At 43.7% G+C, this 14,012-nt stretch overlaps 1 protein-coding gene across 4 annotated transcripts in view; it reads right to left on the bottom strand.

The window, feature by feature from the left end:
- Positions 1–8,933, bottom strand: part of ADAMTS20 (ADAM metallopeptidase with thrombospondin type 1 motif 20) — an 80,872-nt gene extending 71,939 nt beyond the window's left edge. For 2 of the 4 annotated variants that reach the window (XM_083698886.1, XM_083698887.1), the window contains exons 1-2: positions 8,049–8,933; positions 6,337–6,683 (exon numbers count right to left, since the gene is read on the bottom strand). In XM_083698886.1, the coding sequence (XP_083555012.1) occupies positions 6,337–6,683; positions 8,049–8,139 (438 nt within the window). In that variant the 5' untranslated portion in view covers positions 8,140–8,933. Of the gene's footprint in view, positions 1–670; positions 776–6,336; positions 6,684–8,048 lie in introns of those variants that run through there. The other 2 variants (XM_083698888.1, XM_083698889.1) reach the window with 2 other exon arrangements.
- Between the last annotated feature and the right edge of the window lie 5,079 nt (positions 8,934–14,012).

Here is a 14,012-nt window from a genome sequence, read left to right as displayed (position 1 = left end):
GGCTTTTCCTAGATGATTTGGGAGTGATGGAGAAGCATTGGTCAAATGGAATTAAGAGTTATTTGGAGCAGGACCTGTGAGGAAATTAGTTTTGGGTAAATGAATTAAAAGATGAACAGATTTCAGGTGAACTAGGGTGGGATGCAAATGAACTTACTATGAATTAACTGAATATATAGGGGTTATCCTGATCGAAAATTAGTGAGTTTGCCTTCTGTAACATTTAAATTATAAATTTGCATACACAGATATCACTTGGCATATGCAGATATTATGCAGATTTGTGTCTACGGGTCTGTGCCCTGTATCTTTCAAGCAACTAGCAATACCCTAGGATCATTTAGAGATGCAAAGCTGATATCTTAACCACATATAGCAGAATTAGATCCACAACATCTGGAACTATGGAAAAGTGAGGTAATATTTGACCATAAAACTGGTTTAATTACAGGTAAGATGATTCACCAAATTTATTGTGTCTGCCAAGAGTAACACCAGATTCTCCAAGAAGCCAGGCCTTTTACATTAGGAAAGGACTCTCCCCCCTCCCCTTTAAATAGTGACTGTCCTATTGAAGAAAGACTGCATTGTGGTCAATTGTATACTTCACCCTGCCTTTCTTAATAGACTTTGGTGACAACTAAGTTTAATAAGAATTAATATATTTTACCTCTTTGTTTCCTCTCTGGACTATGTTTAAGAGGTCATTTTGATCCACCTGCAGCCACTGAAATCCTCAGCAGATCTGGTTGCCCATTTCTGTAGGAAGCTAAAACTGACCAATGAAGTGAAAGTAAAAGAAAAATATAGAACTTAGAAAAATGTAGTTAGCTTGTGGCGTCTAGAATGAATTCTAAATTATGTCTGCCTGCCAGCCTGCCTGCCTGCCTGCCTGCCTGCCTGCCTGCCTGCCTGCCTGCCTGAAAATGATCAGACACATGTGTCATTGCACATAACTCCTGTGTCCTTTGGTTACAGCACTTATACATATTTCCATTTTTCCCCTTAGCTCCCTTTTCAGTCATTCCCTTCTAACATCTGCATGCCAGAACGTATGCACATTGCATGACTGAATCACATCTTTAAGAAATGTTTCTAGTTAGCCCACAGCATTTATTCAAGAAGTACTTGTCATATGCTTAGGACCCCTTCAGTGTGTTTGTGTGTGCGCGCACACAGCAAAAACACTGCCATGTAAGCTGCTTGACAGTGGAATGGTCTCCTTCAGGAGGTTGTGGTCTCTCCTTCCTTGGAGGTTTTTAAGCAGAGGTAGGATGGCCATCTGTCATGGATGCTGTAGCTGAGATTCCTGCAATACAGAGGGTTGGACTTGATGACCCTTGGGGTCCCTTCCAACTATTCTATGATTCTATGAAGAAAATGTTATATACTATGGTCTGTTTACACCTGGCAACCTATACATAGATTTTCATTAGATGTGCTTTCCACAGAGGAATTTTGTCATATCTGAAGCAGTGCTTGTAGAAGTGCCCTCTTAATAGTACACCCCTAAACATGACTACTCAGAAGTAAATGACTTTTTGTTAAAAGGGGCTCACTCCCAGATAAGTACGTGTAATATTGCACACTGGAACCCGCAGTGAACAGTAATGAATGTATCTCATTTATTTCAGGGTTGAGTACATATATTTGAGTGAAGGACTGCAGTCACTGCGCCTAGACCTTCAGTCCTGCCACTGCTATAAACTCTGTTTATTTAAACAGGCTTGGACAAATGCAGAATTATGATAATATACCCTACTCAAGTAACTATATATCTGATTATATTCAGGCAAATTGCATGCACATTCAGTATATGTTTGAAATCTTAGCTTGTAAATGTCTTGTAGGCTTTTTGAAGTCCTATTTTTTTCTTCCTCTGACATTTACAGCAATGATCCATTGCAGTTCCTCACAACTATGTGAAAGTGTGTGACATAATTGTCATCAAATCAATCAAAGGAACTTCTCATACTTCAATTGCAATAATGAAAGGAACTGTTCTCTAATGTATCAGGGTTTGGCACAAAACGAGGAAAGATTTTTTTCATCTGGAATCATTTTCACACTGCTTATTATATAATTATTGATATTAATATAACTAGCCTTCTACAAAATAATATTGCATCCCCATAAGTCAAAAAAAATGATGCCACTTGATAATGACACAACTTGGTTATTGATATTTTGAATGATTTACAAATGCTGAAGAGATGGATTGGTTTGGATTTAATATCAAACTATGGTTTGGCGCTCTTGCAATCCTGGTTTGTCTGGTTTGGAAATACCGTATTTTTCGCTCTATAAGACGCACCAGACCATAAGACGCACCTAGTTTTTGGAGGAGGAAAACAAGAAAAAAAATATTCTGAATCCCAGAAGCCAGAACAGCAAGAGGGATTGCTACGCAGCGAAAGCAGCGATCCCTCTTGCTGTTCTGGCTTCTGGGATAGCCGCGCAGCCTGCATTCACTCCATAAGACGCACACACATTGCCCCTTACTTTTTAGGAGGGAAAAAGTGAGTCTTATAGAGCAAAAAATACGGTACTTCCTCATATGGTGTAGAATGAAAACAGAATGCAGAACACTCATTAGGTAACAAAAGCATAAACATGGGTACTCACAAGGAACTCACAGGAAGAGAGGTAGGGTAGAAAAAGATACATATTCCCCGCCCCAAAGTTAGAAGATCCTTCAAAAGCTTGGACCATTTCCACTAAACATTAGATATTAAGTGCTGAGCCAATTCAAGACTACCTTTGCCTGGAGGGTACCAGTAGATTGAGAGGCCTTTAGAGCAAATGTGGGAAATGTGTTGCTAGACTACAAACACATCACCTCTGGCCCTGGGGTGGGAATAGGCAATAAAGATACAGTTTGATTCCACATAGCCAGAGTTAGAGTCCTGGCTGCCAAGGACCACACCTGTGTCCTAGGTTTTTCTTGCAGCTTTAAAGTATGCTGAGAAGCTTTCTGCTGCCTTGTGAAAGAAGAACAAGGGTGAGGGGGGTGTCTGTCATGGGTAGAGACCATTACCAACCCTTTAGCATTTCTCCCACCCCGATTTCTCAACTTCTGTATTAAGAAGCATGGAAGGGAGGTTACAAGTAGGTTGATAATTACAGATTTTCTGTGTAGCAGACCCAGATTTGTCAAATAAAAAGGGTTTCTTTGACTACGTTCAAAGAAAGAGGAAGAACAAGCAAGCAATAGGTCCCTTGAGTAAAGAAGATGGAGAAATGCTATTGGGTGACAGAAAGAAGGCGGAGCTGCCTCTCTCTTCACCCAAAATGAAATGATAATGGTAATGATTACGTTATTTGTCCCAGCCACTCTGGGAGGCTTACAACAAATTATAAAACTACAGAAAACATCAAACATTAAAAATTCCCTAAACAGGGCTGCTTTCAGATGTTTTCTAGAAGTCAGATACAGTGGTACCTCAGGTTACATATGCTTCACGTTACATACTCTTCAGGTTACAGACTCCACTAACCCAGAAATAGTGCTTCAGGTTAAGAACTTTGTTTCACGATGAGAACAGAAATCGTGCTCCAGCAGTGCAGTGGCAGCAGGAGGCCCCATTAGATAAAGTGGTGCTTCAGGTTAAGAACAGTTTCAGGTTAAGTATGGGCCTCCGGAAAGAATTAAGTACTTAACCTGAGGTACCACTGTAGTTGTTTATTTCCACAGAGTGGGTAAAACTACTGAGAAGGTCCTCTGCCTGGTTCCCTGTAATCTCACTTTTCACAATGAGGGAACTGCCAGAAAGCCCCCGGAGCTGGATCTCAATGTCCAGGCTGAATGATGGGGGATGGAGATGCTCCTTCAGGTATACAGGGCCAAAGCCCTTTGGGGCTTTAAAAGTCAGCAGCAACACTTTGGATTGTGCTCAGAAATGTGCTGGGAGTAATGGATTCTTTAGCTGAGATTCCTGCACTGCAGAGGATTGGACTAAATGACTCTCCAAGTCCCCTCCAACTATTAATTCTATGTTTCTATGAAATCTCTTTTTGTTGTCTGATAACAGGCAACAGTGAAGCTAGAAGATACAACACTGTTAAATTATAACAAATAAGACAAACTGAAACCACAACAGCAATATCCTATTTTGAAGTTACAGTATGCTCATAATGTATCTCTTAGTATGCAGGTTTGCCAAAACGAAATTGAGAAATAGGGGCTGGAATAGTACTCAGGAAACAAACCAAAACGGCAAGCCACAAATTTTCACATCTTAAATATGCATAACTCTAGATCATAAATCTCAACACACTTTGAGCCATAAATGCACTTCAGCAAAGGGCCGGAAGAGATACTAGAACAACTACTGAAACATGTGTAAAGATTAAGCACCAATTGCACCATCAATTCTACTTCCTAGGAAATAATAGTAAATAAAATGAAATCCTAATGTGATTAATACCAATAATAAATAAAGGGTTTTTTTGTAAATAATATAAACAAAGGTAAAGGTAATGGTACCCCTGACCGTTAGGTCCAGTCGCGGACGACTCTGGGGTTGCGCACTCATCTCGCTCTATAGGCCGAGGGAGCCGGCGTTTGTCCACAGACAGCTTCCGGGTCATGTGGCCAGCATGACTAAGCCGCTTCTGGCAAACCAGAGCAATGCACGGAAATGCCGTTTACCTTCCCGCCAGAGAACTACTAGGTGGGCAGGAGCTGGGGCTGAACAAAGGAAGCTCAACCTGTCGCAGGGATTCGAACTGCCGACCTTCCAATCAGCAAGCCCTAGGCTCTGTGGTTTGGACCACAGCGCCACCCGCGTCCCTGAAATAATATAAATAGCTTTCAATAAAAGAGCCAAATGGTTCTCAGGAAACAGTTAAAACACTAGAAAGCCAATCATTTCAACAGAAATTACACAGGATACAATCCATTCACCCTTTGCATTTACCCCATCACTTTTCATGCATGGGGATTTCTTGCCACTGACCCATCCCCTCTCAGCAGCCCTCCTGTGGCCAAAAACTGGACTCACAGGACATTTATACATGCTCAATGGCATATGCTAAATGGACCTCAATGGACACATGCTCAATGGACTATTCCATAACCCTCTGTTCGCCTTAAGTACCATCGCAGCAAAACACAGCTGGAACTCACAGTGGAAATGCCTTTGTAGGTTTAAATGGCTTGCAGAATATAGCCTATTTAACTCCGTTCATCCATGTACCAGTAAAGCCTTATGTCAAAAAGTGTACAAAAGTCCAATAGCTAGATTCCCCCATTCTTTTCAAGATTCCAGCACTCAAAGAGTTTCAGTCTTCCATAGCTCAGATCTCAAACAAACTTCCTTAAAAAGAACTTAAAATGTCAGTTAATCTGTTGACATTGCTAAAAGTAGATCTGGACATAAATTAAGTCATAGCTGGAAATATGAAACATGGGCTGAAATTCAAAAGACCTGAGTGTGCGTCTTATGGAGTGAATGCAGGCTGCGCGGCTATCCCAGAAGCCAGAACAGCAGCAGATGATGAATCCACTTTTTTGACACGAATCTAGGCTCAGAAGGGCTAGCTGGCTGTAGAAAGTGCTCAAATATCACACCCATAGGCAACACATTAACTTTTTAGATAGCAGATAGCACATGGGACCTGAGAGTTCTGCTTCCAAGCCCTAGCACAAGCTGTTGCATGGTCTTGGATACATCACTTCTCAGCCTTAATTTCCAATCTGTAAAAAAAAAATACGTGAATAAAGCCTTGCAATTTGCTAGTGGTGGGGAGCACTTTCCCTAGTGAGTAGGGAGGACGAAACTTGAAATGAAGTGACACACCGTGTATGTTGCAACGGTTCTTTATAATCCCTTCTGAGTTTGCAAAATCTCACAAAACAAAACACGAGTTTTTCAGCTGTTTTTAATGAAATTAACCAAAATCTACACTTCCTACATTTATGCGATTTCCAACATTTAACCGATTTCCGCCCAGACGCTGTTTAAAAAGGCCATATGGCAACCCTATATAGTGCCATTGGAAAAGGTATACTCTACTGAATTCCATCATCATACTGTACTTTGGACAGAGAAAAGAGACTGCCAGAATCCCAAACCGCGACACAGTTTTGTTGCATTTTACAAAGTTCATGATATCAGACAGAATGCCATTAAGGTAAATGTAGATATTATATATAAGCGCCATATATGTATCCCAAAGAGTATCATCTCTGTTTGAAGCCAACAGCGCTTCAGAATCTCTTTCCTTTATGGTCACAGCAACCCATAAAATCTCCACTTCAACAGCCAGGTGCCCAACAAGTCCGCTCTCCCATTCAGACAGAACAAACCTGAATGAAAGAAACACAGTACTTACCAAGCCACCACAAATGCTGAAGATTGCTGTGTGCATTTCCTGTGCATTAACATGCCCACGGTAGAAGCAGTGGCGCAAATCTGAGGGTGGCTGCCTTTCTGTGGCCCCCACATGTACTTCAATATAGTGAGGAGCGATGAAGCTGGTGTCAGCACTCAGATTCAGCTGGAAAACTTGTCCATAGGCACTGAGGCGGTAGTGAGTCCTGAAAGGGATGGGTTCCACACCTGTCTCCATGCTCCTTTTCCTCCTTTTGAAGTGGTGAGTATGAGGAAAAGTTTCTCCAAATTCATTCACCCGCGTGGGTGTCACTATTTCATAGGACGGCAGATGTTTCACCAAAGTCTCTGCAACAAAACAGCAAAGGTACACACTTTGAATATGGTGCAGATTCCTGATACAGGCATGGGCTCCATCACAGGCTACTGCCTAACAGAAGAGACAAGGCTAGACTTCCTATTCTTTGGGGAAACCAGTGCAATACAATCTGGCATTTTGAAAGCAGAGAGGTTGAGCAAATAATCTGCACATGCACCAACTCCAGATAGGATTGGGGCAAAAGCCCTGGTCAAGCACTTTGGCAATCCATTGCCAGTCAGTGTAGACCAGGCATGGCCAAACTTGGCCCTCCAGCTGTTTTGGTACTACAATTCCTATCATCCCTGACCACTGGTCCTGTTAGCTAGAGATGATGGGAGTTGTAGTCCCAAAACAGCTGGAGGGCCAAGTTTGGCCATGCCTGGTGCAGACAGCAATAAGCTAAGTCGGCCCAATTCTCTGACTCAATCTTTCGGTCGTCATGGTTTGAAAAAGATGTAGAAACTAACAATGGTGCAATACATGCATCATCAATATACAAAGGGCAAAAACAATGGTTTTTGCTTCACTCATACCTGACCTTCCTAACAATACAATACAGGCTATTTTCTGGCTACGCTCCTACGCACCATTTTAAAACTTGAATAATGATGATGTTAAGTCACCAGATGAATAAAACCAGTCCAAAATCTCAGGGCTCTTTCTAGCATTCATTGGGTGCTAATTGATTAAAATTTGCTCAGAGTACACATACTAAAAATTAACGAGCCTAAGTTAATCAGGCTAATTCAGTGGGCTGACCCTGAGTAAAACTTAGCTGAGTTAACACTGAAAGTCTGGCATATTCCAAAACACATCCTATGATATGAAACTGAGAAAATGTTATTTCCTCAGGAGCTTATAAATTAACCCCGACGTCCATGCAAGAATAACAGAAGGCCAGCGGAAACAGGCACTGCTCCTCTTTGCCCACTGAATAACTAACTCCAAACACAACCCAGGACAAATGTCTTTCTTATGGGTGCCTGAAATGTTATTTGCTCTGGCCTATCTGCCACAGTGTAACCATGTACGAGGACGGGGAGAAAAAAGCCTTCCAGGCGGGAATGCACCTGAAAGAGACCAGCGCCCAGTCCCAGCCGCCAACCCCGGGCTCTGCCTTCGCCTCAGCGCGCGCCGCGCGCTCTTCCCGCACGTGCGAGGCTCCTTGCGCACGCGCGCTCGCCTCACGCCGCCGTCCCTCCTCCTCCTCCGCCAGCGCAGCGCCAAAGCCTCGGGTTCCTAGAAAGCGGCTGCTGGCCGAGAGGGGCGTGAGGCGAGTGGCCGGGGCTTTTGGCGCGGGTGCCCGAGCCCGGGCGGGCGGGCGCGCTCTTCGAACCGGCCGGCTCTTTTACCTTGCTTGGGGTGCAGGCGGGCTTCCCACGTCCTGGCGGCGAGCAGGGCGGCGAGGTACAGCAGCCGCGCCAACCCCTCCGGACCCCGCATGGTTCCGCCTGCCTCAAACGCCTCCGGCGCCGCTCCTTGCTGCCTCAGCGGCGGCCGCGGCAGCTACTGCAGCCGCTCGCCGGCTGGGCCGACCTCGGACGGCGCGGCTCCCTCATGTTCCCGCGGCGCCCGCGCTGCGCCCGCCGCTGCCGCGTCTCCTCTTCCTCCTCCGCCGCCGCCGCCTCTTCCTCTCCGCCCCGGCGTCCCCGCTCGCCTGGGACTTCTTCGCGAAAGGCGACGCTGCCGGCTCGGCGCGCCCTGCTGCTGCTGCTGCCTCTTGCTGCCGCTGCCGCCGCCTCCCCTCCACGTTCGCTCCCTCCAGAGCTGCTGCTGCTGCCGCCGCCGCCGCCGCCTCCTCGCTCTTTCCTGCCGCGCAAGGAGGGAAGGGTGCCAGCTTCGCGGACTCTCCGGCCACCCCGGGACCCCCGACATCAAAGACTCTGCCCGCCCCCTTGGGGCAGGGACCTGACCAGCGATTGGAGGAGTCGCGGCGGCGGCGCCGCTACCGACTCGCTCGCGCTTGGCTCGCTCTCGCACACGGAGCGGGGTCGAGGTTGCGCGGCTGGCTTGCCAGAGGCGGGTGGCGGAAAGGAACCGGCCCTGTAAGCAAGGCGTGCGGTTCTTGATTCCTGCTTATAGGTAGCCTCAGGAGAATAGAAAGTTGGACCCATTGCAACAATTCACCTAAAAAGCTCCGGAAAAGAAAGCACGAGAAATCGAATCCCAGTTGGGTTCTAGGGTTGCCAGATTTCGAAAAGTAAAAAAACCAGGGCACCCCGAAAGTTTTTAGGAAGACCCCAAAATTGTTGAACGCTTTTTAAAAAAGGAAACCACGGAAATTGTTGAGCGTTTCTTTTTAATGCCTCAAATTGATAGTCAAAATATTGCACACCTCCAAGAGGAAGTATGGCATCAATTATCTTGGGGTGGGATAGGATACATTGGGCTGAATCCAGGTTTTCCCTCCCCCCCCCAACAAATTATCACCACTGTGATGATGCCACCAAAGCTTGTATACAGTACCTTTCAGGGGAAATAAACAACTGCAATGACTTCTTCATTTAAAAGCACAGTCAGTTAAGGCTGACAATACACAGTGCTTCCTGCCAATACTGTAATTAAGAATAAATAATCATAAAATTGTAGAGTTGGCAGGGACTCTGAGAGTCATCTAGTCCAACCCCCTGCAGTGCAGGAATCTCAACTAAAGCATCCATGAAGATGGCCATCCAACCTGTGCTTAAAAACCTCCTAGGAAGGAGAGTCCACCACCGCCCAAGGGAGTCCATTCCACTCTTGAGGTGCTGTCACTCTCAGAAAGTTCTTCCTAGTGTTTAGTCGGAATCTCCTTTCTTGTATCTTGAATCCATTGGATTGAGTCCTACCCTCCAGAGCAGGAGAAAACTGCTTGCTCCATCTTCCATGTGACAGCCCTTTCAATATTAGAAGATGGCTATCATATATTGCCATTTAGTGATGCTTGTTCAGTGGAGTTTTATGGAAGAATGTTCTGAAATGAGGGCTTTTGATTATAACCCCTTGCTGCCAGGTAGCAGGGACAAGTTTTTAACTGATACCCTAAAATAAAAGATATTGATGAATGTTTTATCTTCAGTGATGCACAGCTGTTAGAATATACCGTAATCTTTGGGTTGCCCATGATTTTCATAACCCACCTTTTACCAATTAAGAATTAACCTAAGGCGAGTAACTATGCACACAACGTGGATTAATATTCTCAAACCTTTAACATTAAACCATTGACGCTTTTTTCTTATAGTACTCCAAAAAAGTTTTTGTCAGATGGTTCAGACTATTGGACTAGGTCAGGGATGGAGGACCCTTTAGTCTGTGGGCCTAGTTTGGTTGCTAGGTCTCTCAATCTGTTTCCCAGCATTTGCCATGGACTGAAATAAGAATGAAATTGGTGCCTACCCATTTCAGCAGTGTTGATCTGTTGAAGGGCAGGGATGGTCTGACTTTCATCTCGATTGTGGTATGGTGGATGGTGAAGTTTTAACCTCCGTGCCTCACACACAACAATTGGGAAGACCCCCCCCCCCATATTTACATGAATCATCTGATGAGTGATGGTTCATCCCCATTGTGGCACACTGGACAGGAAGGGTAAAACCTCCCCAGTGCACCACAATAGGGATCAAAACTGGACCTTCAAGGATCCACGCCAATCAGCTGAGGAGCAGGGAGCTTCACGATTCATTCCTCTCCCAGTGCATGGCCTCCCTGCCCACCAGGTCTTTCCCACTAGATGATCCTCCCAGGGAGGGGAAATTACAGATGTGGTGCAGCTACCAAGGAGGCTCTACAACAGGGCCAGCCTGTCTTCCAGCTTTATTCTTCAAGAGTAGGGATGAGAATATGCAACACAGTTAAGGGAAGGAGAATTTAGACTTATTACAGCACTATCTTTCTCCATAGATCAATAAATCCTTTTTTTCTTTTTTTTTACAAAATCCATTTCCCATTTGTTCATTGTAGGAGGGAATGAGAAATCCATTGCTCTGTAATTATTCTAGCGAGAGGTAAAATACAAAAACATTCATAGCTTTGACTATGTAGAAATTGATTGTTACTATAAACAAAGTTTGTCTGATGAAATCCATAGAAATATGCCAAGTTACACATCCTGGAACCATAACTTCTGGTGAGGAAACGTTTTCCGTCTCTTCAAATCTGCATGCATATTGTTGTTGCTAACAAAGAATTGCCTTTGAGAAAATAGTTCCAACTGCTGCAGTGAAATGAATCCATCCACTTACATTGTCTAGTAGAAATGTATGGAATGATGTGCCTATGCCAGTTCCTTCAAAAGCCTGTATATCAAAAAACAAAATCTGTGCTTATTCATACTTTCTCCTTTCAGTTAAAATTGCAGTGATTTTTAGATCTTTTCAGTGGTGATGTATGCTGAAATGAATGTCCTGGAGATTCCCACTTAAAATTCCCCTGCATCTTACAAAGACACCATTGTATCCTGGTACTCAGTCCATTAGCCCTAGTAGCTTTGGGAGGAAAGTTCTCTGAAGGGGAAAAGAAATATTCCCAGCCTAACACATTGTAGGTACATCTACCCGTACTCACCATTTTACCAGGAGAAAACTCCTACTGTTGGATTGATAAAAAGCAGTACCTACTTTTCTTTGGCTCCGTCAACATTTCTCTGGCCTTTTGGAGTAAACCACCATAGTTTCTTCCAGATTTATATCCCCCTTTTTGAAAACACTGGTTCATAGTTATCCCACAATGTGTTCCTATGATTAGAGACGAAAGTAGGGAAGAACTCACTCTGTGCAAGCAGAGAAGTAATAAAACCACTTCCTGCTTCTGTCCACGCTGCAAGTTGAATTACAGTCAGAATAACCAGTGCTTGATGTTTGGTAATTAAGTCAAACTGCAACTGAGTTTGAAGGAGTTACCACTGGGGAAATACAGGATATAGGAGCAATTCAAGTAGAGGTTGCACCTCTAAAACAGGTAAAGAAAAAGTGTGCATAAACCTCACCTTAAAAAAAATGCATACTCCTCTTTGCAAGTCTTAAAATATATGACTTCACATTCCATGTGAATGAAGAGGCAGGTTATAAATTCTAAAGAGAGATAGGTGTTGAGTCTGGCATTCCAGTATGATAGATGCAAAACTGTTGCCAACCTATGCTACAAAAACTCAAGAAATCTTTTAACATTCTAATTTTTTTTTAATCACCCTTTTAGTTTATTAGGGATGTTAACCTTTTAAGCCAACCTCTTTTTATTAAAATTTAAAAAACAAATATAGGCAGTTTGTTATAGTGATATTGGGGCTATTAAAATGCACTGTCCGTTTTTAGGTTCACAAATGGCGCAAAAAGAAATTGGTTTAACGAACAGGTGCATGTTCCTCATTAAAAAAAATTAATACAGAAAAGTATGAAAAAAGTATTTACTCCATGAAATGTAGATTCTTAGTATTTTGAGTGCACATTAGACACTAATACCTGCAATAGTACCTGCAGCAGTGTAACAACATCTTAACATCTTACATAAGGTTTTCTCAGTACTCAGATATCCTGCTTCTGTGTGAGATGTGCAATGCCCTGCAATCGTCATGTACTGTAAGCAGATACCAAGAGCAGAGAATCAGAAGCTGGCAAATGGTTACTTCGTTTATGCTGTCAGGCTGGAAACAGCAACCAGAGAATGGCACTTCAGCCTTTTTTGGATCTCCTTCAGCACTGTACAGCTGTTATGTCAGCCGGTGGGAATTTTCAGCTACACGGGAGGGGAGGGAAATGCAGGTCAGTGCAGACTCCATAAATATATAGGCGTGCATGTGTGGAAAGCAAAGAACTTGCATGAGAATTGAGACTTGCTTCACACAAAACACAATCATGAAAAAATACTGCTTACTCCATTACTACAGAGCTAGAAAGTTTGGACTGTCATTCTGTCCTGGAGAGTCTTTTACTTCTAATCCTTAAAAAAAAAAAAAGAAGATTACAGTTGTCATGAGCATTCTGCAGCTGTTGTCTTGGTGAATGAGAAATAGCTCTCACAAGGAATAGATGAAAATCATCCTAGTATAACTCCACTCACATCAGCAGTATTCCTACAGAGTTCAATCTGGCTCATAAAGGTTTTTTCTAATGACGGATCCCATTTTCCTCATGATGTTCTAGGAACAGCCATGATAGTTCCACAGTGGTTTCATAACACTAATATTATATAATCTTACTTTCCACACACACACCCCTGAATCTATAGGCCATGATTTTTTTTATTTTATTGACATAATAAAATCAGAGAGTTGCAATAAGCACAACAAAACTGGCTAAACCACAGATTCAACATAAAAGTTCTCCAGTAAAACAAGTTGCCTGCTTTGTTTAAAGGTTAGTCAAAGTTTAGTCAGTGCATAGAATGTCCTGCCTCAAAAAAGAGCTCGGTGATCAACTATGTCCCTGCCAATTTGATTGTTCTGTGCACCCCAGTCTCATAGAATCATAGAGTTGGAAGAGACCACAAGGGCCATTGAGTCCAACCCCCTGCCAAGCAGGAAACACCATCAGAGCACTCCTGACATATGATTGTCAAGCCTCTGCTTAAAGACTTCCAAAGAAGAAGACTCCACCACACTCCTTGGCAGCAAATTCCACTGTCGAACAGCTCTTACTGTCAGGAAGTTCTTCCTAATGTTTAGGTGGAATCTTCTTTCTTGTAGTTTGGATCCATTGCTCCGTGTCTGCTTCTCTGGAGCAGCAGAAAACAACCTTTCTCCCTCCTCTATGTGACATCCTTTTATATATTTGAACATGGCTATCATATCACCCCTTAACCTCCTCTTCTCCAGGCTAAATATGCCCAGCTCTCTTAGCCGTTCCTCATAAGGCATCATTTCCAGGCCTTTGACCATTTTGGTTGCCCTCCTCTGGAGACGTTCCAGTTTGTCAGTGTCCTTCTTGAACTGTGGTGCCCAGAACTGGACACAGTACTCCAGGTGAGGTCTGACCAGAGCAGAATACAGTGGCACTATTACTTCCCTCTCAAGAGACCCCAGGGATTCCGACACTTATCCAGGATTCAGATTCCTTGCAATGAAGGTCAGTGGAGACTGTGATATGTTTATTACATGTTTTCATATATGCAGATATGCCACCTGATCACAGGATAGAGGGGTTCAAGGCATTAGCACCCCAATGGATCTTGCTTCCCCATTAGGGTTCCAGGAGAGCCCCAAAAACAGATGGTGGACTTACGTGGGGCAGACATGTCTGTTTCTCCAGCTTCCATCATCACCCAACACTCACAGACTCTTGGCTTATTGTTCCCCATGCTAGGATGATGTGGCACCAAGCTAAGTGAGGTGGGAAAAGGCC

Source organism: Podarcis gaigeae (assembly GCF_964106915.1).
Source record: "Podarcis gaigeae genome assembly, chromosome: 10".
NCBI lineage: Eukaryota > Metazoa > Chordata > Lepidosauria > Squamata > Lacertidae > Podarcis > Podarcis gaigeae.
This window is presented reverse-complemented; position numbering and strand designations above follow the sequence as displayed.